General features: G+C 38.9%; 1 protein-coding gene across 2 annotated transcripts; it reads left to right on the top strand.

Moving 5' to 3' along the window:
* The first annotated feature begins 459 nt into the window (after nucleotides 1-459).
* On the top strand, nucleotides 460-22,892 carry LOC145412940 (uncharacterized). Of its 2 annotated transcripts, XM_080282754.1 has the most exons (7): nucleotides 460-535; nucleotides 3,427-3,482; nucleotides 10,841-11,000; nucleotides 12,224-12,479; nucleotides 13,721-13,877; nucleotides 16,338-16,548; nucleotides 17,476-22,890. In XM_080282754.1, the coding sequence occupies exons 2-6, from the start codon at nucleotides 3,427-3,429 to the stop codon at nucleotides 16,534-16,536; spliced, it is 828 nt and encodes a 275-aa protein (XP_080138880.1). In that variant the 5' UTR covers nucleotides 460-535; the 3' UTR covers nucleotides 16,537-16,548; nucleotides 17,476-22,890. The 2 variants fall into 2 exon arrangements, with proteins under 2 accessions (XP_080138880.1, XP_080138879.1); XM_080282753.1 differs by having other exon boundaries at nucleotides 16,338-22,892.
* The last annotated feature ends 544 nt before the right edge of the window (nucleotides 22,893-23,436 follow it).

The following is a 23,436-nucleotide window of genomic DNA, read 5'->3' as shown; positions in this document are numbered from 1 at the left end:
AAGTATCATTATTGCGTGTCATATTTAAACGACTGACAATAGTTCAAGGATATAATCACGTAAATGTAGTCTCTCATTGCGTCCTTTGTTGCTATGGCAACAGCGGCATGTTGCATTTCATATTCGAAGTTTTGATAGGAAAAAAGCACAACACGCAGAGTTATTTCTCTAAATAATATAAAATGATAAGGAAGCGACAAGTTATGCCAGTACAGATATTAGCATTCCGAGATATGACGTAAGGTGGTATAATTCCTCAGGCGCCTGCTTGAAGCAAAAGATGATACTATATAATTTAGGCCTTTTGGCCCTAGAGATTTCTAGTATTATAGACATTTTGTAGATTTTAAAATAGGATATTATAGATATTTTAATCTTTTCTAAGGATTTTCTTTATTTTTTCGTATTTAGTGATTTGGCATCAAGGGAGGCTCACTGGCCAAGGTGATTCAGAAGGTAGAGGAGTCTACGTTCCGTGGCTACGATTGCAGACCAATTTTTGTGCTTTATCCCAGCGTTATAAGCATAAAGAAAGGTGAATATGTTATTTAATCACAGGTGTAGTAATGCAGTAGATGCACAATGATGTTTAGAGCATGAATTCTGCATAATAATAAACCTGAAGAGATAGGTTGTTGGCTGCCAAAACGGTAATGTTAGCGTTTATGGCGGTTCCTGTAATTATATATATAAAAAAATGCAGTTTAATGATAATGGCACTCTTGTGATGTAGAAACTTTAGTTGGTTAATTAGAAAGCTCCATTTTGAGCACCACGTGCACTAAATATGGTGATGCAAAAGTTCTATCTTGTGTTTTAACAACGTGGCCTGGCTGTAACCCCTTGAATCATACGTTTTTATTGGTTTATTCCAGTAGCTGATACGAGCTTCCGTTCACAATTATTGAAAAGTTTATGACAAGGATTAAGTTTCAACATAATTCGTTTGATAACCAAATTCTGTGGGAGATAAAGATAGTATGATCCCAAGGTCAGAAAATGTTTTGCTTTCACGGATAGGCTCCATTAAACCTGACGTATGCAGATGTGGAGGTTCTGTAATGAATAGAATTTAGAAAGATGCATTTCTGCAACATCATAAACCTGTTGCATTACTTGGATGATTAATATGTTATTGTAGAGGAAAAAAATACTATTATAGGAGTGGGAGCTTCCTAGATTTCACCACTTCCTGTGACTGGGAGTTTTAAGTAGTCAGTTTATTTTAAGAAGCAGAAAGACCTCACTATACTTTTTTTTTTTTTTAATCGAGGCAAAGATGCACTTGACAGGTTGGTGATTGGCTGAATGCAACATGTCCGAATAACATTTACTAACCCAAATTTCCCCCTCAGATTTTCAGTTATTATTGCTAATGAGTTAAGAGATTATGAAATAGTGTTGCATTCAGCCAATGATCACCAGCCTGGCAAGTTCATCTTCGCCTCTTAAAAAAAAAAAAAAAGAGTATAATTAATTTCTTACTCTGAGCTTGTATTCTGTATCATGATAGTAAACCATTGCTCCACGAAGATTAGAGGCGTTTATTGTGTTGCCTGGAACCACCAAAGCATTTGTAGTTCCCCATTCTGACTGCACAGAACACAGTACTGTATTGGCTTGTATTCTCTTTACACCTTTCTCAACTCTTAAAGAAAAAAAAAAGTCAGGTTATTATGCCCTGTCTGTGTCTCTCTCTTATGAAGAAAAATGAGACCATTCCATTATTTAACCTTATATTAGTGATGTAAATATTTATATCTGGGCAACTCATTAGGCTTGCAAGTACTGTACAAAAATCTGCTGCCAGACATAAATGACATTAACTGCTTGCATGTACAAAAATCTGTTGCCAGACATAAACTACATTAACTGTGATGGAAAAATGGCTAGTAGGGAATAAAAACCACACACTGCTTGGATTCCTGTATAATTGTTTCTGATGAAATTGTAAAACCAATAACAGTCATCTTTGAATTACCACCTTGTTATTCCATTGGTGAGGAAGAATGATGACTAACTGTTGTTAAAGTTTTTACAAGGGTAAAACGAAGTAATTTCGCTGTGACGCCTATAATTCCAAGTCAGAGGCCCATAGCTCTAAAACTATTGCATGGATTTGGGTTTTGTTGGGCTTAGGTTTTAGAGGTATGCCAACCTAACAGGGTGATTTGAAGTTTTGATCCATTGTGCAAAAAAAATGGTATTGGAGAAATGAAATTGTTTACCGAAAATTTTCAGCATTTATTGCATCAGTAAAAGTGAGGGGGAGAGGAATTCTGTTTACTCATGTATTTACATGTTTCAGGTTAAAAGTTCAGAACTGTTTGCATTGTTCACACACACACACACACACACACACACACACACACACACACACACACACACACACACACACACACACACACTCACACACACACTAATAAAAGACAGGATGTCTGGATGGAGGGAAATAACAAGCGGAGCCTCACAGGGCTCAGTGTTCATGATTTACGTGCTTTCCCAGATACAGTAAGACCTCACTATATCGGACTAATTGGGGCCCAAGCCTTTCCGATAAATGCGAAATTCTGATAAAAGCGACATCTGGACTTCCCCCTGCTAACTTGGACTTTTTCCGATATATCGGACATTAGTCCGGTATATCAGACATTAGTGTCGTCAGTCAGATTCAGATATGAATCTTACAATATTGTTCATTCCCATTAAATATGCATTGTTAAATTCTTTTCCAGGTTGTTAGCGTTCACTGGTGACAAGTTTGATGTAGGTTTGGGGGTAAGGGGGGCAACTTTTCCGCGATGACAGACCCATAAGTAACTTTCCGCAGAAGATTAGTTATTTCTTTCTCACAGATTTTTCAAATCGTGGCATGTGCTCAGTTTCATAAAACCTTGATTTAGGAGATTTCACTGTATTAATGTACCGTATAAAATGTCTACCCTGTGCGTATAGTGGACTAAAGCATCTGAGTATAGACTGGCAGTATACTGTACATTAAAGAGAGAGAGAGAGAGAATCTCCAGACAGGGCATGGCAATGATAGAACTGCTTCCTGAGTACTGTATCCCTACATAATTGATGAATATAGACTAAGTACATTTGTATGAATATGTACCTGTAAAGTGGGTTTTCTGGTTCAGGACTACAAGACTGTGCAGGTGTCAAAGCATATCTAACCCCTCCAGGTCAGAACACTGAAGCTGTGTACAGGTAGGCTTGAGGAAATGTAAAGGTGGGTGGATAGGACAGAAAATTGTGGAGGCTTTGTGGGGGCACTTTGTTCTTAGCACTGACAGATAGAAGGTTGTAATTTAAAACCTGCTAGTTTACTGGTAGATTTTTGTACAATCATCATATGTGCTAATGTTGCCTGTCGTTTTTGTATCTAATGATTTCTTTTTTCTTTCTTTCTTTAACTTTCAGATGTCAGTTGGGAAGATCATTTTAAAGTCAACCACAAGGATGTCCTTGAATGACCGGTGAGGCACTGATCCTTGGATCATCTGTTCACTGGGTGACCATCAGTCAAGTGGACACCATCATGAGTCAGCCTCAACACTCTCTCACTTTCCCCCACAACCACTCTTTATTGAAGTCTTCAAGCTTATAAAAGAAAGCTTAAGGCTTACTTTTCTTAGACACTTGTGTGCCCCATTAAAAAAAATTGCTATTCCAAATGTTTCTATTTAATTTTTTTTTTTTTTTTTAATGAAACTCATAAGACAATTCTCCATATCTTGATGTTTGTGCACTACTTATGAAAGAAAGTGTGCACCATGACAACTTTACATGAGTAAGGTTTCTGTCCATTTGGAGGAATGGGTTTATGGCATGCTTATAAAAGAAAGCTGCAGTCCCATCTCCAGTGTTTCATTATTATGAATACGTATTATGTAGAACACGTTCTCAGAGCTAGTGGCAGGTTTCATCTGCCAAAGCTTTTATGTTGTTATAGTAATTTTTTTCATGATGCAGTCACATAAATTTATACATGATACCTGTCATGCATATAATTATATACCGTATATATCACTGAGATGCCTGATGTCATAATGCATGGGTTTATTGTCCTGTGGTTCAGGTATCAGACTGCAGACTGCACAGTGATTATGTTAACCCTAGAATTATCACTGGGCAAACATCATGGAGTCAGATGTGTGATGCTGCTATGGTGGTGGGTGCTGCTGTGGATGTGCATTGTAGTGCAAGACATCCAGCAAGAGAGCACCAAACACCACTGTGGTTCTGTAAAAAGTTGAACCACAATTTTTAGGAGTACAGAGTGGTGGGTGCTGCTATGGGTGTGCAAGACACCCCACAAGAGGGCACCAGACACCACTGTGGTTCTGTAAAAGGTTGAATCACACTCTGTAGGTACCGATACAAGATATGCATGATGGTGGGTGCTGCAGTGGGTGTGCACTGTGGTGCAAGACATCCAAAAAGAGGGCACCAAACACCAATGTGTGGTTTTGTAAAAGGTTGAATCACACTGTGTAGGTATAATAAGCATCTTATTTGGCTGCTTTCATTACAGCGCTTGGTGTGGGTAGTTACACAATTCATAATGGTATTATGGAGCCCTTTCACATCTTAAATTGTCAGTATTTGAGAGGAATCTCTCTTATCTTATAGTAAGCATTGGAGATATAATTGAAATATTGAGCAGTAGACCTAACATGGAAGGTTAAATAATTGTGACTGCGTATTCTGCCAAGAAAGAAAATCAGGATGACTGCCAGTTGGAGAGAGCTTCTGGAAGTTCTTGTGAGAATGGATACAAGCAGATGTTTGCATTTGCAAAGGATTTATACTTGAGTTATGAACTTTATTATATTCCATTCTTTTATAGTATGTCTGTGTGAAGAAGTGAAGTCAAATTATACACTGTGGTAACACAAGATGTGTTTTCAAGTTCTGTACAAGTCCAACAAACCAGTGATATAGTCAGTGTGAACAGTATAATAATGCTTCAGAGACAGTGAATGGACAAGATTTTTTGTTTTCGTGTTATGCATACAACTATTTCTAGTATTAACTAATGAGCTTTTAGTGAGGGGTCAGTAGGCCTGATACCCTGGCCACTAGAAGTCTAGTTAAAAATTTTTCATTGGCTTAGCATATAGTAAGTCCTAATTATCAGTAATTTTCTCCAAGTCCACATTAATTTAGAGGAAAATTGTGTAATAAAGTTGTGTTGCTAACTTCCTTGTTTCCCAGATTTACAGTACCAGGTGTATGGGAAAATGTTGTATTTTGGAACACATCCTGTGTGTACAATGAGGACTGGCTGCAAGACACTTTCAGTTAGTTTAAGTATGATAATAGAATTTGTTCCATCTTGAGGTTGATAAGAACTTGTCAGTTACTGACTTAGGGAATATCTGTGCATGAATAATGTCACCACTAGCCAGAGCACAGCCATGTACAATACAGGACGTGAAGTAGGGTAATTGCTAATCATGCAGGAGGCTACTGTTAGGCTTTGGTGTAATATTTTTTTTTTTTTTTTTTTTTTTTTTTTTTTTACCCACTATTATTTATAAGGCTGTGTAAGTTGTCATGGACATTGTATTTTGTGATACATAAAACACCTCTGTGAAAACTGAGGCTCATCGCAATGTGAACCCTGTCGACTGTGGGCTGGAGTTGCAGTCCACCATCCTCCATATGGGGGAGTAGGGAGGGAACTGAGGTACATGTGTATAACCAGACAGCATGGTTGCTTGGTTACATATGTTCCACCACACAAAGGCATCCCTCCCCTGCACTAATCTTTCATGTATTGTAAATACTGTACTGTAATTGGGATAATTTGAATAATCGTCCATGGGCTGTTCATATCTTTTTCATTACCACATAGGGGTGTGAGACTTTGATAAGGCATCATTGTGAGAACAAACATAGGGGTGTGAGACTTTGATAAGGCATCATTGTGATAACTAACATAGGGGTGTGAGACTTTGATAAGGCATCATTGTGATAACTAAGGTAGGGGTGTGAGACTTTGATAAGGCATCATTGTGAACTAACATAGGGGCGTGAAACTTTGATAAGGCATCATTGTGAGAACTAACATACTGTAGGGGTGTGAGACTTTGATGAGGCATCATTGTGAGAACTAACGTAGGGGTGTGCGACTTTAATAAGGCATTGTTGTGAAAACTAACATACGGGTGTGAGACTTTGATAAGGCATCATTGCAAGAACTTAAAAATGGAAACTGGGAACTGGACTGTTAGCCCCTTCAGTCTGATGATGTGTTTTACAAGTATATTTCAATCTTATTATCTCCAGATTATTTTCTACAGTTCAAGATAGAGCTTTGGATGTGGAATGCATAGATATAACCTTTGTTAATCTGTTCAGTGTGAGAAAACTTTCCTCAGTTTACAAAGATGTTTGGAAGTGGCAAGAACAGAAAACTAAATATCACCATATTGAAGGGGTTGAGGAATGTGTGGACATTATGGAATGGACAAGATAAACTTACCATAGTGGTTTTTGAAAAATGTGGAATAATGAATTGAAAATAGGTAGAAGAGTATGTGATTAGATGGTACAGTCATGTAGAGAGAGTATGTAGCTACGTAAGGTTGTGAGTGAAGGTAGGAAACCATAAGGTAGCCCAAGAAGATGTAAAGATATGATCAGGAAGTGGGAGCAAGGTATGGAAGTGATAAGGTTAAGGACAGACATAGGATCATAATTAATGAATGGAGTATGCAAGGAGAAGACTTACTACAGGTGTATGTAAAATGCTTTTATGAACAATAATACAACAGTAAATAATAATGTAAATGCAGATGATTGTGACATAAGGATTCAGAAGGCTTGAGTGATATGTGAATGATTTTGTGGCCCATTTTACTAGGCTTTCAGTTGGTGGATTTTATCGCATTCTTCTTGTGGATCCTACCTCACCTTATTTTTTGTAGATGGGATTAAGGGCCCGGATAGGTGGAACACTAAGTCTGTGTGTGTGTGTGTGTGGGTGGGGGTGGGGGGGAAATAGGGGCAGGATAATAGATGCAAAACTAGTTCAACAATGCAGTAGTCATCTTTATCACAAATGTTCCAGCTAGATACAGTCTACATGGTTTAAAGACATGGTTTTATATTTCCACGTGCATTTCTTGCACCATTTTATTTGTCAGGATCAAGTTGGTATCACATAGACTTCATTATTTTCATCAGATGTTCCAGAAAACTATGTAGAACCAAATATTGCATTCTTTGATAATGGCTGATTTGTGGCAATGTGACCAAGGAAATGACCCATCTGGAGCAATGACATTTGAGAAAATTTTAGATCAGTGGTTAAGTACGAGACTAATTTTTATCACAGTTATGACTTGGATCCATCCATCCATCATCCAATCCTACGTTGCCCCTCAAGGAGTGTAGGAGCCTGGGGCTAGGCAAGTTGGTCTTGACATTTAAGATGAGAGTGACCAGTCTTACTCATCCCTGAGTGGCATTACATGAGCAATAACCCCAGCCACCGCTTGGATATAAACCTTCATCGGCTTAGTTTGATTGGAGCGCGGCAATAACCCACTAAACCACCAGGTGTCATAATTTAGTTATATGGTTACCACCCAGCATAGTAAATGGTTTCCTGGTGTACAGGAAACCATTCGTCTTGTCACTCAGTGTAGAGTCACCCATAGGCAGAAGGAACGGAGAAGAATGAAGGAAAGAAAGACAAAAGAGGTAGTGTAAGGTCACCCGTGGGCAGAAGGACGAGGAAAGAATGAAGTAAAGAAAGACAGAAGAGGAAGGAAGGAAAGGAGGAAGGAGAGGAAAGGGCATACACCCAAGAGCAGCACTGTATTGAGTGAGTGGATATTGCATTTAATGTGTAAGCTTTTGAAAAGGCAGTGGATGTTTTGTATTTGCAGTACCATATCTTGTTATGGGATGTGATTGGTATTCAAAAGGTACAGTATGCTTGCAGCCTTCAGCTGTCGTGTGCTTGCAGGAAACAGTGTAGGTAGTTCCACGCACCGTTTTTTACATCCAGCGTTTCCTGATGCTTTTCACCCTGTTGTATTGGGAAGTTAGGATGATATTTCAAAAATTTGCTTGTTTGTACTGTAACTTAACTTTTTCATAGTTAAGTAATTATAGACTTAAGTGCATTTTATATAGCAGAATACTATATTATGGTGTTTGATTATATGTTATATAGCAGGGAATTGAACTTATTGGTTTAGGACATATGAAAAATTTTCATGGAAATTAGCTTTATGGGACATTGATATGTTTCATTTGTTGTTCCCCAGACATGGTATATGGTGCTAGACTCTTTTTGTCGCTTGGAATATGGGAAATCCAACCCCTTGTGGATGGTGAAACCATGAGAGATGACTGTTTTCATGTGTATGACTTTAAGTACTGTACTTGTATGGAAATGTATATCATCATCATCATCATCATCATCATGATATACATTTCCATACAAGTACAGTACAGTGCTCAAAGTCATACACGTGAAAGCACTCATCTCTCATGGTCTCACCATCCACAAGGGGTAGGGTTTCCCATATTCCAAGGGACAAAAAGAGTCTAGCACCATATACCACGTCTGGGGAACAACCCAACCCCTTGTGGATGGTGAGACCACGAGAGATGACTGTTTTCACGTGTATGACTTTGAGTACTGTACTTGTATGGAAATGTATATGCCCATTATTAACTACGGTAGGAATAGAGTATGCAGAAAGAGTGAGCAAAGGAACAGTACAGTAGAATAATTCCAAATCTGGCTTAACAGAGCTACAGTGCTGTTATTCAGCATAGCCATGTCTTCCCAACTCTTATGTTTTCACGTGGGTACATTCTTTGTTCCAACACGGGAACTCCACGACAAGATGGCCATGACAGAACTGCCAACAGGTGGCTTATCCTGTGTACAGTAAGTCCTCATTGTAGGCTGCCATTATTTCACATTCTCCTGCTTTTAAGTATATGGTAATCTCAGGGAAATTGCCTGTTTAATTTGCAGTTCTGCCTGTGAGGTTAATGTGGTAGCTTCCCAAAACTTACCGTACCATTTGTAAGGAAAAAGTTGCGATGTTTTGGAGCATCGCCAGATGTAAGGAGGACTTGTACCTTCCTCCATAAACCCTGCACCCACTGACAATGTTTATACAGTATTTACAAGTTACTAATTCTTACCGTACTATTACAGTTACACTTTGGTATGCAGTTTTATAATCTTGAAAGTATGTAGTGTAGGATGCTAAATTATGAAGCTGTAAAGTAATCCAAAGGAGGGATGATTGTGACTGGTAATAAAATTGGTGACAGGTGGTGACTTATTTCCCAGAGTGTTGCCAGTCATTGAAATTCAGTACCTTCACATTTACCTGTTTGATTAACACATCCTGCCTAGGTATGAGTTAATTCTCTGTAAAAGCAGGTGTCACATAGAGTATATCTGTACAGATTCATATATGTCTTTACACCTGATGGCAGTTGTCCATGTGTCATGACCATGAGCTGTCCCTGTTCATTTCCATAGCTCGGAGAGTTCTATGTAGGACCTTCTTTGTCTTTTTTTTCCTGTTTGTAAACACTTGTTCCTTTGCATTTACATTGTTAGCCCAAAGCCTGTCGACCCTTTCCTTCCCCTGAAGATTTCCAAACTATTTTAAACTGCTGGTTTGCAGGATTTCTTAAATATTTCTTTTACCAAATGTAACAGCACTGGACTGAGAATTTAAATTAGGTTGTGCAGATGACAACATCATTATGAAGTCCAGTGCAAGGTATGTGATAGGGGTACAACAGTGTATTATTTTCATCTTTGTTTAGCACGTGTGTGCGAGCGCACACACACACACACACACACACACACACACACACACACACACACACACACACACACACACACACACACACACTTAAAAGTACATCTTCTGCACTTAAGCTTAATTCTGAGTACCTGAAGTGTTTGTACCTTTTCCTGGTTGTTTGATAGACTTTGGGTTGCTATGACCAAATCATTTATGTTCACATATCCCATATAAGTTAGTACTGTACTGTTCTCTTTCATGCTGGAGTTTTATAATGTGTATGGAATTATACATCATAGGAAAGTTAAATTGTAAAGTAAAATCCCATCTTTACTGAAGTTTACAAAGAACCCCAGAACTATGGAATTCTCCCTGAAGTTGTGTTCATAATAATTTCAGCATTTTCATGGTGAAGTTGTGACAGTATTTTTCTTGAGAGAATCAGTAGTGTAGTGTTCTGTTTAAGAGAATCCTAAATACTTAGTGATTATTGAGTTGTGAAAAGTTGAAAAGCTGTTTGCTTCTATGTGCTTTTTTCCATGCTGGAGTATTGAAATATTTGGTTAAGTGGTCTGTTATTTTGTAATAATGGGATTTTATTACATTTTTCATCTACAGTAAGTGGATAATTCTTAGCAGAACTCCTTTTCAGGATTATTAAATTTTGCTGTATTCTTCATCGACATAGTGAATGAAATATGAATCATGCCTATACACAGAAGGCCTGCACGGTACGTCATTTGATTCTTAATGCAGCATACTGACATGAAAGGGCTCCATCTTCATGGGAATTTATATGAAAGTGTTAACAAATCCTCAGATACATAAAGTATTGAGTATCAGAATCAAATGCTGTCCTGCACACGTAAGTACGATGAATGGTATTAATAACCCTTAAGTGTGGGGTCTGTTGTGAGGGGCATTATGGGTGGAGGGCAGAGAAGAAAGCCCAGGACCCTGAGAGAGAAGACCTGCACTGCTCTCAAGTTACTATTTGGCCACAAAGAGTGACCGGCAGACTGCTCCCGCTGCAGATTCACGGTGTTGCGGCAGGAGAAGCCGACAGGTCCTGGTCAAGGTGCACCTGGGCTAGAAGAGCGGCGACAGCAGGCACAGGCATCACGTCGCAACCAGAGATTGGCAGCACAGATGGAACGGCGCCCAGCAGTGGTAGCGGCTCTTAAGCTGAAGAAGGTTAGACATCTTTGCTTGCGTCTTTCTTTAACTAGTTAACCTGAATCTTCAAAGGCATGGCCATAAATAGATCACTTTCATTTCTCCTTGGCCTCTGCCATCAGGCTTTCCTTTCTCCTTGCCCTCTGCCATCAGGCTCTCCTTTCTCCTTGCCCTCTGCCATCAGGCTCTCCTTCTTTCTCCTTGCCCTCTGCCATCAGGCTCCCCATCCTCCAGCTCATACCCCCTCATTTATTTCCACCTCATCCCTCCATCTCATCCTTGGTCTCCCTCTTCTCATTCCCTCCACATCACTCACGTACTTGTGGTCAGTCTCATTCTCTGCTACTATCATAAGAGTGAAATCTGGCAACAGTTTTGTTAGCTAGACTGCAAAGTTTCACACCAGCAGGAAACTCTGTCATAAGTAAAGTAAGCCCCAACTGGGACTTGCACAGTTTCTAAACTTACAACATGTGATCTTGTTCATTGTAACAGTTCCCAGCTGCTACTGAAAGTAATTAGATGGTTTGGACATTGAGTTAACTTTATAGTTTATAGAAAACATCAGTTATTCCCTGACCAATCTGTGTGTGGGGGTTCCTTGCTTGGAAGCAAAGTGTCATTCAAGTTTGACTTCATTGAGGGATTATATATACCAAAATATATACAGTATATATATATTTTCTTTCCTTCATTCTTTCCTTGTCCTTCTGCCTATGGGTAACTTTACACTCCCTCTTCTGTCTTTCTTTCCTTCATTCTTTCCTCTTCCTTCTGCCTGTGGGTGACTCTACACTGAGTAACAAGCCAAATGGTTTCCTGTACACTAGGAAACCATTTACTATGCTGGGTGGTAACCATATAACCAAATTTTGGCACCTGGTGGTTTAGTGAGTAATTATTGCGCTCCAATCGGATTGAACCGGTGAAGGTTTATATCCAAGGGGTGGTTGGGGTTGATTGTTCATGCAATGCCACTCAGGGATGAGTGAGGCTGGTCACTCTCATCTTAAATGTCAGGGCCAACTGCTTAGCCCCAGGCTCCTACGCTCCTCATGGGGCAATGTAGGATTGGATGATGGATGGATGGAATGGAGAGAGAGAGAGAGATACTGTATATATATATATATATATATATATATATATATATGCAGCTTTTCCAGATACAGCTGTTAACTTAATTTTGGTATTCCAAGTTCAGTTCTTTGTTGTAAATAAAGTATGTACAAATATTTTGGCAGGGCGCTGAGCAACGACTGAATGGACAGAGGCCTGTCTCAGTCAAGCAGCGTTTGGCAGTGCAGGGCCGCCTCAGTGTACCAGACAAAAACCAGGGTGCGGTCATTGCCAGAGGTCGAGGAGGGCTGCGAGGGTTGCGTGGAGCTGGCTTCAGGGGCACGGTTGTCAGAGGCACTGGTACCAGGGGCTTTGTTATCAGGGGAACTGCTGCCAGGGGAGCTGGCTTCAGAGGTGGAAGAGGAATCTTTGGTCTCAGAGGTATTGTAGTTGGCTGTTTTAACCACAGGCAATGTTTTAAGTTGGTTCATGTATTATTTGTTTCATTATTAACCCCTGATGGGCTAGTTTTATGTAAATCAGTATACTTTCTCAGAGTCAGTGTTTTTTTATACCAGAATAAATTTTATGGGATACGATACAAAATAATATGAATCGTGAAAGATGTGGAGTGAGGAAGTCTGTGAACACCAGAATCGAAGAGAGTGTACTGAGATAGTATGGTCATGTGGAGAGAATGGATAACAATAGAATGGTGAAAAAAAGTATATCTGAGCGAATTTGAAGGAGAGAGGAGGCGAGGTAGCCAAGGAGAAGGTGGAGAGATATGGTGGATGAGTGTGTGAGGAAGAGAGGTTTGGAAGTCAGTGAGGCCAGGAAACTGACAAGAGATCCAGCTGGCTGGATGAATGTTGTGAAGAGAAGTGCATGATCAAGGATTTGGCACCCCTTTTTAACGTTGCAGCATCTGGATTGACTTTGTTGGATACGTTTATATGAAGCTACAGAATGTGTAGAATGTTTTTGGCGTATCCAATAGAGCCAGGATTCCGGGGGCTTGAATGATGAGTGAATGGAAGCATGGCCCATTAGACTGGGCAAATTTGGGCTGTATGACATTGCTGCTCCTCACCCTGCCCTAGGGTGGGAAAGGAGGCCTGGATGATGATGATGACGATGAACATAAATTTTGTCATGTGAGGCTCGGTTGGCCTGTGTAGACCTTCATTCTTCCTCATATGAGGTCAGGAGCAAGGCAAGATTTAAGCTCCTCTGGAATTGAAACATGTGCCTCACATAAAGTTGGTCATTATTCATTATTTGTTTGGAATTCAGAAACTAGTGTTGTCTGCATTTTAGCACCCCAGTTATGAACCAGAAATTTGTCTCAGTATTGCTTCACAAATTTATTTTTGTCTGTCTCACTTTTAGTTAGGGCTGAATAGTTTAATGAAAGGACTTGGTTTTATTGTGGATGAGCTCAGTATATTGTTTAAATTGTATGTAGGTGTTATACTGTATTTCAATTAACCTCTTTAGTAATGTACTGGTACTTTTGTTATATTCATGCTACCACCAGAATATTTTATTCAACTTTAGAGAAATTTTCATACAGGAGAATTAGGATGAAGGATTTGATGTTTGCTGCAGGACATCTTTGAAGGTTGCAAGAATGTAACAGAAAATGTTATAAGATCGACAAGGGTGATTGATATTCATAGGGCGAGGTGCTCGTGGTTTGACTCGGGGAGTGCGTGGGGGACGATTTCTTCGTGGGCGTGGAATGGGAGCAAGAGGTGCCGGACCAGGCAGAGGGGCTGTCCGGGGAACATTGCGAGGCAGGGGCTTCAGTGCTGCACAGGGGAGAGGAACCTTCAGGTAAGATTAGATCATCATCCAGTCCTTTAATGCCCCATCAGGAGTGGAGGGACTTCAGTCTAGACATTTATGCCTGGATGCATGAACAAGGGTTGATGCATGAACAAGGGTTGATCCATGAACAAGGGTTGAGCTGGACTTGAGGCTTGAGTCAGTCGTAAGTCAGAATTGAGATTGCCCGCCACAAACTGCAGTGCAGAAACAAGGCTTAAACCTCTCACAGGCCGAGCCAATGTTCTCAAGTTCAAGCCGCCTCTGAGTGGGCTTCAGTCGGACTTGAGCCTAATTGACCTGTTATTTAACAGTTTTGTAGGGTACAGTTGCTTTTTCAGTGATGAATATATTGACAAATTGACAACCCCTGGCACAACAATAAACTGTGGCTTCAAAAGATCAGTAGCAAAAAATACATGATGTACAAAATACTTGGCTCTCAGGAAGATGTACACTATATGCCTCATTGTGGTTTGTTGATGTAAGCGATGCTGGGAGTGTTTTATGATGATCATAGTTGCATTACAGTGGTTTAAGTATAGATGTACAGTTCTGACTAGGCTGCTAGGCTATGACAAAGCTTTCTTGTGCGCTTTCCTATACAACTTTAAATAATATTTAGGTTATACAATAATAAAGTTTTCATTTTGTATCCTACTGTTCGTATTATGAAGATAATAAAATGTGTAATCCCTTGTTTATCGGACGTAATAGAGCCAAAGGCATATCCGTGTAATGGTTCCATCTGGATACTAGACTTCTCCCCTGGCCCCCCTTCGTACATTGCTTTGAAAGCCGGTGGTAGAGCACTACAGTACATCGTACAACACTTGTTTCTGTTGTTTTCTGCTACTCTGGACAGGCAAACCTAAAAATGCAGTGGGCACAAAAAACATATTGGTAAAATGGAATAAAATCATGGTATAATAGAATAAAATCATGGTACAGTACAGTAAGCTAGTATAAAATTGTCAGCATTCACAATTTGACCATCCTGCATCAGTCTTACCAAGGATCTCCTTCATCTAAAGAGTCAGCACTACCTTCTTCCTTTTCCCTGGTGAAGGGGCCATCATCACGCACCCTAGGAAGAGGCATGCAAGGAATAGTAAGACCTGAAGCAGATAGGGAATAACGACATAAACCCCCATGTGCACTGCCATAACGGCTGTGCAGGAGGGGCTGTTTCCTACACAGTCGCCGTGCGTGAACTGAGACCAAGTGAGAGGGTCTCTAACGGATGCTGGGTAAACTACCCAGCCAAACACAGTGGCATCACTGGGCTATTCCCGCCAGGCTGGGCGTGAAAATGTTTGCATGGCCATAATTTCCACCCAGACGCAAGCATTTTGTCTTGATATTATGGAAAATGTACGAATAATGGTTTCAAACAGCCAGATCTTAGTGTCCGGGCAATGATTGTCCGGTTAATCACTGTCTGGGTAATCGAGAGATTACTGTATCACATGGTTAACAATTCTCTGTGGCTCAGTCCTACCCACAAAATGATATGTAGGCAATGCATATTTCTACAGTATACTGATGACTAATTTTTGATGGCCTTTTCAACTCCTCTTCTTATTCGTTAAAACCTGTATTGCAGTAACAGTACAGTATAGGTTTCAATTATTTATTTATTTAATATATTCTGTCCGTTACTTGGATTTGTACAAATGGATGGATGAAATCGTAGCATGCCGCACACATTTTTTTTTTTTATAATTAAGGTGCTCCAGTCAGATGGAGCCTACAATATGTATGTTTATATCCAAAGGGTGGTTGGGGTTTATTTCCCACATAATGCCACTTGGATGAGTGGGGCTGGTCACTCTCATCACTGTCAGGACCAGCTTGCCTAGCCCTGGGCTCCTACGCTTCTCATGGGGTTACATAGGATTGGACAATGGATGGATAATGAGTTATATTTAACATCACTTTATAGTCTTTCCTGATGTTAATAAATCATCGTAATAAACAGAAGTGCAATAAAGAAAATATGCCACAGGGTTGAGAGTTTTGAAATGCTTTCTTGGTATAAGTTTCTCACAATTAATCTGTGAGTCAAGAACACTTCGTATGGCATAAGCCTGTGTTTATTATTAGGCACACAGGGAACTAAGTTGATTGGATGAAGCATGTACAGAAGAGCACATGATGTTTAGACCCCCTCTCCCCTTATTTTTTCTACTCCATAGTCTATTTGATAACATTATAGGTGTTTATGAAGCTCATCTGTAAAAATAAAATTTTCAAGCTTCTTACAAATGGTTTAGCATGTGAAGGGAGGCCAGGATTTCAAGTGTTTGAATAATATGCGAGTAATTGCTTGGCAGTTTCACCTGGTATCTGGATTGTTGATAGGTCTCCAACTTTTTCCTCTTCTGGGTCCTGCCTTACCCTGCCTTTGGGCAAAAAAAGGGTCAGTATGGCAAGGAAAATAGCTATTGTGTTATGACTGTGTTGCAGGGGTCGTGGCCGTGGTGGGCGCATTGGGCGTGCAGGGCGGGCCCGGCGGGGGGGGCGGGGTGGACGTGGGGCCATGAACTCAAACAATGAGAACTGCACCCGGGAGGAACTGGATCAGCAGCTGGATGAGTACATGAGCAAAACCAAAAGTGCTTTGGACACAGAGCTGGACCAATACATGAAGGATGCCACTCAGTAGTCGTGGTGGTTGGTATGTGAAGTTACACTTTTGAGTTTTATCTCTTTAACCCCATCACCCCAGTGAATGAATTTTTTTTTATTGTATTCTTGCAGCCTTCAGACTTGTATTCATCTTCGGAAAAATCACTAGTACTTGCGGCTGCATCTAGGCTTCCTAAGAGTGAAAAGTCTTAGTTGAATAAAATTGTCTGGAGGTAGCAAGTTATAGGAGTGAAGCGGTTACACCCTTCAGTATGATTAGTTTTGAGCAAAACCAAGAGTGCACTGGACATAGAGCTGGAGCAGTACATAAAGGTGTTGGTTTGGAAGTGAAAATTTTGATCCTTTAAACTCACACTCCATCTTTAGATGGGAAAGAGGTTGGGATGATGATAAACCCTTCAATATGGTGAGTACAAGAGTAAAACCAAGAGTGCATTGGTCACAGAGCTGGATTAGTATGTGAAAGATGCCTCACTGTTGTCATGTAAGCAGTGAAGATTTTAATCCCTTTAAATACATGAGAAAAACTAATAATGCATTGGACTCAGAGCTGGACCAGTACATGAAGATGCTGCAGATTGATTGATTAAGGCATCTACTTATGGTAGTGAAGTATGGTCATCTGGTGGAAATAGCATAAAAGGTCGTCACTGCCAAATAAAAGTAGAAAGAGTACGGTAGTCATGTTGGTTGGGGAGTGAAGATTTTTATTCCTTTAACCTTTTCACTAGGATGAGTACATGAATAAAAATGAGAATTAATTTGATAAAAATGGCTCTTATTGTAGGTGGCATCACAGGGGGCTTCATAGCAACTCTTCCATAGCAGTGTGTTAATACATCTTAATATTCTCATGATTTAGCCTAATACATGTCATTGTTCTCATAATTTAGTTTAATACATCTTAATATTCTCTTATGATTTAGCTTAATACATCTTGACCCTTTCCCATCAGGGGTGCTTGTAAGAAATTGCCGTGGCATGACTTCAGCTGGAGCACTGTGCAAACAGTCGCATAGAGATGTTATATTACTACCACTCATAGCCAAGTTACTATACATCATAGAGAGCTCAGTTTGGTCTCATTTAGAAGCTTAGTAATTGTATTTTATCATACTGTGTTCTAAAAAGCAATATATGCAAATTGAAGTGCAAAAAGCTGAGTAAAATTTAAACAACATGCCGTTGTGTAGAGACATTTTACTCCTGGCTCTCATAGCAAAGTTACTACTCATTGTAGAGAGCTCAATTCAGCCTTGTTTTCAAGCTTAGTAATTGTACTTTATCATACAGTGGTCAAAAAAGCAATATACAGATACACACACACAAAAAAAATGTAGAATTTAGCCTACATGAAAATATTTTACACTAAAAGAATTCTGCCAAGAAAAAAAAAAAAAAAGCTTCACGATAGAATAATATTTCTTGCTCCACAATGTAGCTTAATGAATTTCCATTCCAGTGGTGTATAATTTATTGTATTTGGAGCAATAGTACCAGAGAAAAATGAAAATGAACTGGAACATGGTCGGATGATGGCCAAAGCCGTCATCAGAATTTCTGAGCCTTAGAAGCTGGTGTCGGTCATCGGTATGTGAAAGGGTTAATATTCTCTTATGATTCAGCTTAATACATTGCAATATTCTCTCTTGTGGTTCAAGATAATGCATCTTAGTATTTCATGATTTTCACAGTGACGTAGTTCGTATCAGTAACACATGAGAAGATAATGTGGTGTAATTTGCAGAATAAGTCATTAAGGTAGAGATGTTACAAACTCTCCATAGTCAATTAGAATATAACTCATGGCTGGACCAGAATATGAAGTATGCCACTGATTGGTTGAGGCTTCTACTTACAACAGCGGAGCATAAGATTTTGTGGCTGAATAACTAATGGTGTTGGGAAATACAGCATTTTTTATCCCTTTAATCCATTCTGTATGATGGTATATATCACTTGATTCATGCTGGACATGTGTTATTATTCCACAAACTTTTCAAACTGGATGCAGTTTGATACAGTCCTTGATTACCTGTTCCATTCAAAAGATCTCAGAGTTGAATAGAGTTGTCTAGCTGAAGGAGTTAGCTCATTCAGCAAGGTTTCTTTGCAGTGGAGCCCTGATGCTAATCATTTTACTCTGGGTCCCCTTGTAGAAAAGACTTCATGAAGGTCATGTCTGACTCTTTCAGTTTAAAAACATTTCCAAAACTTAACAAAATTGCTTGGAGGTAGCGAGAATAAAACAAGTTATATACTTGGATTGGTGAATCTGCGGTCGATTATGAATCAGGATGATCAGTTGTGTTATATTTGTCTCACTAAGTTTCAGTAGTATTCTGATTGGCCTATGGAGACGTCTTAATACTTCTGTCATAGTGATTTATCCTGCACATTGCACCAGTGTCCTCGTACATTGTTTGTGCAAACCATATTGATGTTATTAAAAATGTATAACTAGCAATGGAAGAGAATGGTTTATTGTAATGTGATTAATATATCACTAAAGGTGTGAAATGAAGCCTCCTCTGCCACAGTTAATGTATCATCATGGAAATTTTTTCTTCCCAGTTGATCAGTGAAGGCATCAGCAGTGGCGGGGAAAACTTGAAAAAAAGAAAAAGGTGGAACTGTACTGGAAAACCTTTATTTGTGTGAATGTTGGAGGGTTTTGCCGTATTTAAAATAAGTAAATAATTGTTTTTGAGGTGTTAATCCAAGATAGAAGGAGAAAGTGTTGTTTGGCAGGGTGAGGTAATGATCTTAAGTATGGTGACATTTTAATTTTGTTCTTGCCACTGCCAGACCTATTTCTTCAGTTTAGGAGACTCTAGTAAGAAGTGAATAGGTTAGCTGCCATTTAATTCTATCTCATACTGAATAATATCATCTGGAGGTTGCAAGAATAAAGTGTAAAGTATGTCATTGTAATGAAGGCATCAACATTTCCTTGATAGTGGTGTATTTCACTATTGCTCTTCAGTAGTAATGAAGCTCAGCAGTTTGAGACAAACTTTCAAAGTTTTGGGAAGATGTGCATGTTTTAACCTTTAGGCTGTGGCAGAGATGCCAGCCTGGACACCCAAGGTGTGGAGATACTGTACCTTAATAAAAATCCTTATATGAGCCCCATTCATGCTGTGGTAAGGAATAGAAGACATTTTGTTTTTGTCCATTGAAGCATGTGTTGATTGTCTTTAGCCCAGGTGGGTGGGAAGTAACCACCACCAACCACTGTGAAAAATTAGGCAAAATTCTTGATGGCATGTTGCAAGCTATGGAAAAAATAACTGCCTTCTACAAGGCACACTGCAGCCGAGGGGTTAAGTACAGCTGTACTTTAATACTCCCTCGCTTTAATGGTCCATCATAGACCGGTTAACAGATTTATCGTACACTTTGAAGGCCACCGAACTTCAATTGGCCATGACAGTGTCCATTAAATGGGGCACAGTGAGCTACAGTACATATGTTTCCTACCCTCTTGACTACAACCTGGCCTGAAATTGCCCTCTCCCCACAGTGATTGCTGAGTTGTAATACTAGACGGTACTAATAATACTATCCTTGATATGAAGTGCAATGGCAAGGATATGAAATAAGCTGCAAAAGGGCAAATTTATGAGCCAAATTAGTGTAAAGTGGGTATAATTTTCATTATTAGTACATTACTAAAATGTGCAGTTGTGGTCATTTATTTTCAAACATGCTTGGAATCCCACATCAGTGGGACCATTGGATATGATGTATTATTGACGTGATCAGATCAGGCTTCCCGCAATTAGTCCATTATATATATATATATATATATATATATATATACACACACACACACACACACAATTTTACCCTTTGACCTGTGACATCTTAATTTTAATGAGGCTGCTACCAAATGACAGTGTGATGTAAGAATAATATTTGATTTTGTGGTGGGGTCAATGAAGGTTGTATCTGACCCCTCTGGTTTTAAGTTTTCTTTAAGCTGAAAAAAGTAATCTGGGATTAGCAAGAATGAAAGTTAAAAAGATGTCCTGAGGTTGAAGTGGTTGATTTGTTGAAGTAAACTTTCACTATGACAAACAAGGGAACAGCGGGGGAGTACAGTATATGGTGTTTAGTAGTTTGATCTTAATTTTCGAGTCCAAGTTCATTTACATGTTACTGGGAATTTGTGTAACCAGTGATTTCATGAAACCTCCAAGGGAATTCATGAACTGGGTTTAAATTAGGATGGATTTATTAAGGTTAGATTAGTTTAGGCAGCAGTTAGGTTAGGCTGGGATAATCTAGGTTAGGTTAATTAAAATTAATGCTTTGTAACAGCAATTATCTAAATTATCCAGGTCTAACCTAATTAAACTTAACCTAGATTATCCCAGCCTAACCTAACTGCAGCCAAAATAAACCTAACCTTAATTAACCCATCCTAGTTCAAATTCATCAGCCAAAATTAACCTAATCATAATTAACCCATCCTAGTTCAAATATCGTCAGCCAAAATTAACCTAACCTTAATTAACCCATTGTAGTTTAAATTCATTTCATGAATTCCCTAGGATTTTGCGAAGTCATTGCTTACACAAATTCCCTGTATCATGTACAGTACATATTTATGTAGTAGCTAGTGATTGTATAATATATATATATATATATATATATATATATATATATATATATATATTTTATTTACTTCCTATCGGTCTGTTTGCAAATGGGGCGTGATTGGGTTCCTTTTAAAACTAAATGTTGCTTCCACAGTTGTTGCTGTTTGTTAAGATGCTAACCAGTTAAACCTTCACTCTTTTTCTGCTTCCATTCACCTTTGGCTTTGATATTGACATGTACATGAACCATTAATGTGAGCTTTATTAGAACAGTTACAATAGAATCCTAGTAAGCTCAACATCTCCCCATTGAAGCTTATATTAAGGAATATTTTTGTTTGGGTGCAAACAGACTGACTGTGAATGCAACTGTGAATCCAGTTTGTAGATAAGCTCATGGTGATTTGAGTATCCAAGTATACAATAATAAATTGTACAAGTTAATATGGTACAGAAAATCTTGGTGTTCAGGAAGTTTTGTACTGCTGTATTCTAGAAAGATTTTTCAGGCAAGTCCATCACTGATATTAAATAGCTCTACTAGAAGCTGATGCTTTTGGCCATTTTATGTTAATGAGCTTATTAGAGTATTCATCTAAATGAGATATAAGTAATGTGATTCTCAGAGTTGCTGATATTGTCCCTTTCTGATCATGCGTTAGATTATTATCATAAAACTATATTATTATTATTATTATTATTATTATTATTATTATACTTTACCTGGTTAGGATAGAATGGGTTCTGCAGCTGAACAAAATAGTCTCGTACTGTACGGTACAAATCACATGTAATAGTTAATAGAGATACGGTTGAATTTCTAAAATCAGTTTTTATAGAATCCAAGCACTTTAATGATATGTAAGGTACCCGTATAGTAACTATTTATACACTGTAGGACATATGGCAGGAAAAGAGTTGGCCATTTCTCCTATGCTCCAATTCTATTTATACAAATTTGTCCCGACAACATGGAATGCTAACCTGCAGGGAGTTGCATTCATGTTGGGACATTTAACTCTTTTTAGCTTGTATGGATGCAGCAAATTATTTTTGTTTTAATTTACTCAGGCAACCACAGGATGTGTTCTGTCTGCATACTTTATCCTGATTTTGTTCTGCTGAGGAAAGCTGTAGTAGGTGAAGAGTTGATAACTCCTGGAATGCTTGAATGTCTGTGACCTGAATAAAGTAATTTGAATGTTGCCTGAATATAGTACTCAAGTGCATTCATGGTAGCAAAAGGCTAAGTGCAGAAATACGATGCTGTGATTGTATTCCATAATTTATGTTTTAAATTTTTGAATATCCACACACTTTGATCCTAGGTAATACGGACTTTGAAATTTTGGTGGAATGCATTGAATTGGGACGTGTTGAATACTTAAAGACTAAGAAAGGGCATTGAGAAGTATAGTTTATGCTAAACTTTCAGCAGTGATCTTTATTGTTAGACCCTTTGTATCTCATTTTGTAATATTTTTATGATTCTAAGAAGCCTGTTAATGCTTAACTGTATTAAGAAAACAATGATTTTGTGTGTGATAGTAGTTAAATTTCACTTAGTACCATAGGTTAGATTTCTGAACACCAAAGTTAATGGTAGGTCATGAAGTTGAGAGCTTGTAGTTAAAAGGAAAAGCTTTTGATAATTGACACTAGTTTTGAATTTTTTACAATAAAATATAAGATTCTAGGAGTATGTAATTAATGAATTGCTTTTATTTCTCCAGAACCAGTCATGTTAGAAATGTGCAAATGTTTTGCTTAATACGGTGAGATATTTTGTGGTCTGTAGTGCTGTATGGTGCCCTTTCAGGTTGGTGTGGGTTATATGAAGTGCTTGGGGTGGGTGGAAGTGGGGGTGCTCCTCAGAAAAAGGAGGTCAAGTGTTGTTCCCATGTCAGCTGCCTAGGTCATGTGATGGTCAGTCCCTTATCTTCGTGCTTTCTGCAGCTCTGTGCTTGGGTGAGGGAGTATCAGGTTGATGCTGGTCATTGAGATCATTGGGGTGTGGGCAGCCTCAGACAAAGACACTCAAGTGATGTCCCTGTTTGATCACAGCCCAGACTGTGTGGTGGTCAATCCTTTGAATCTGTGAGGGATTTCAAATAATTAGGCACAGTGAAGAGAAGAGGTAAATGTGTAAAGGCAAACGTAAGGAAAGTGGCTGGTTTTGTGAAGACTTTCATATGAAACAGAAGTCTGAGTATGGCAGATGCAAGAGGATTCATGGAATTTAAATGACCATTTACATATCAGTATGAGCCTTTGGTATGATATGAGATGAAGATAAAGTGGAGTTGGAG

Source organism: Coenobita brevimanus, chromosome 94 (genome assembly GCF_032717465.1).
Source record: "Coenobita brevimanus isolate Jiangsu-jjx chromosome 94, ASM3271746v2, whole genome shotgun sequence".
Classification (NCBI taxonomy): Eukaryota; Metazoa; Arthropoda; class Malacostraca; order Decapoda; family Coenobitidae; genus Coenobita; species Coenobita brevimanus.
The sequence above is the reverse complement of the archived record's forward strand: the minus strand, read 5'-3'. Positions and strand labels throughout refer to the sequence as shown.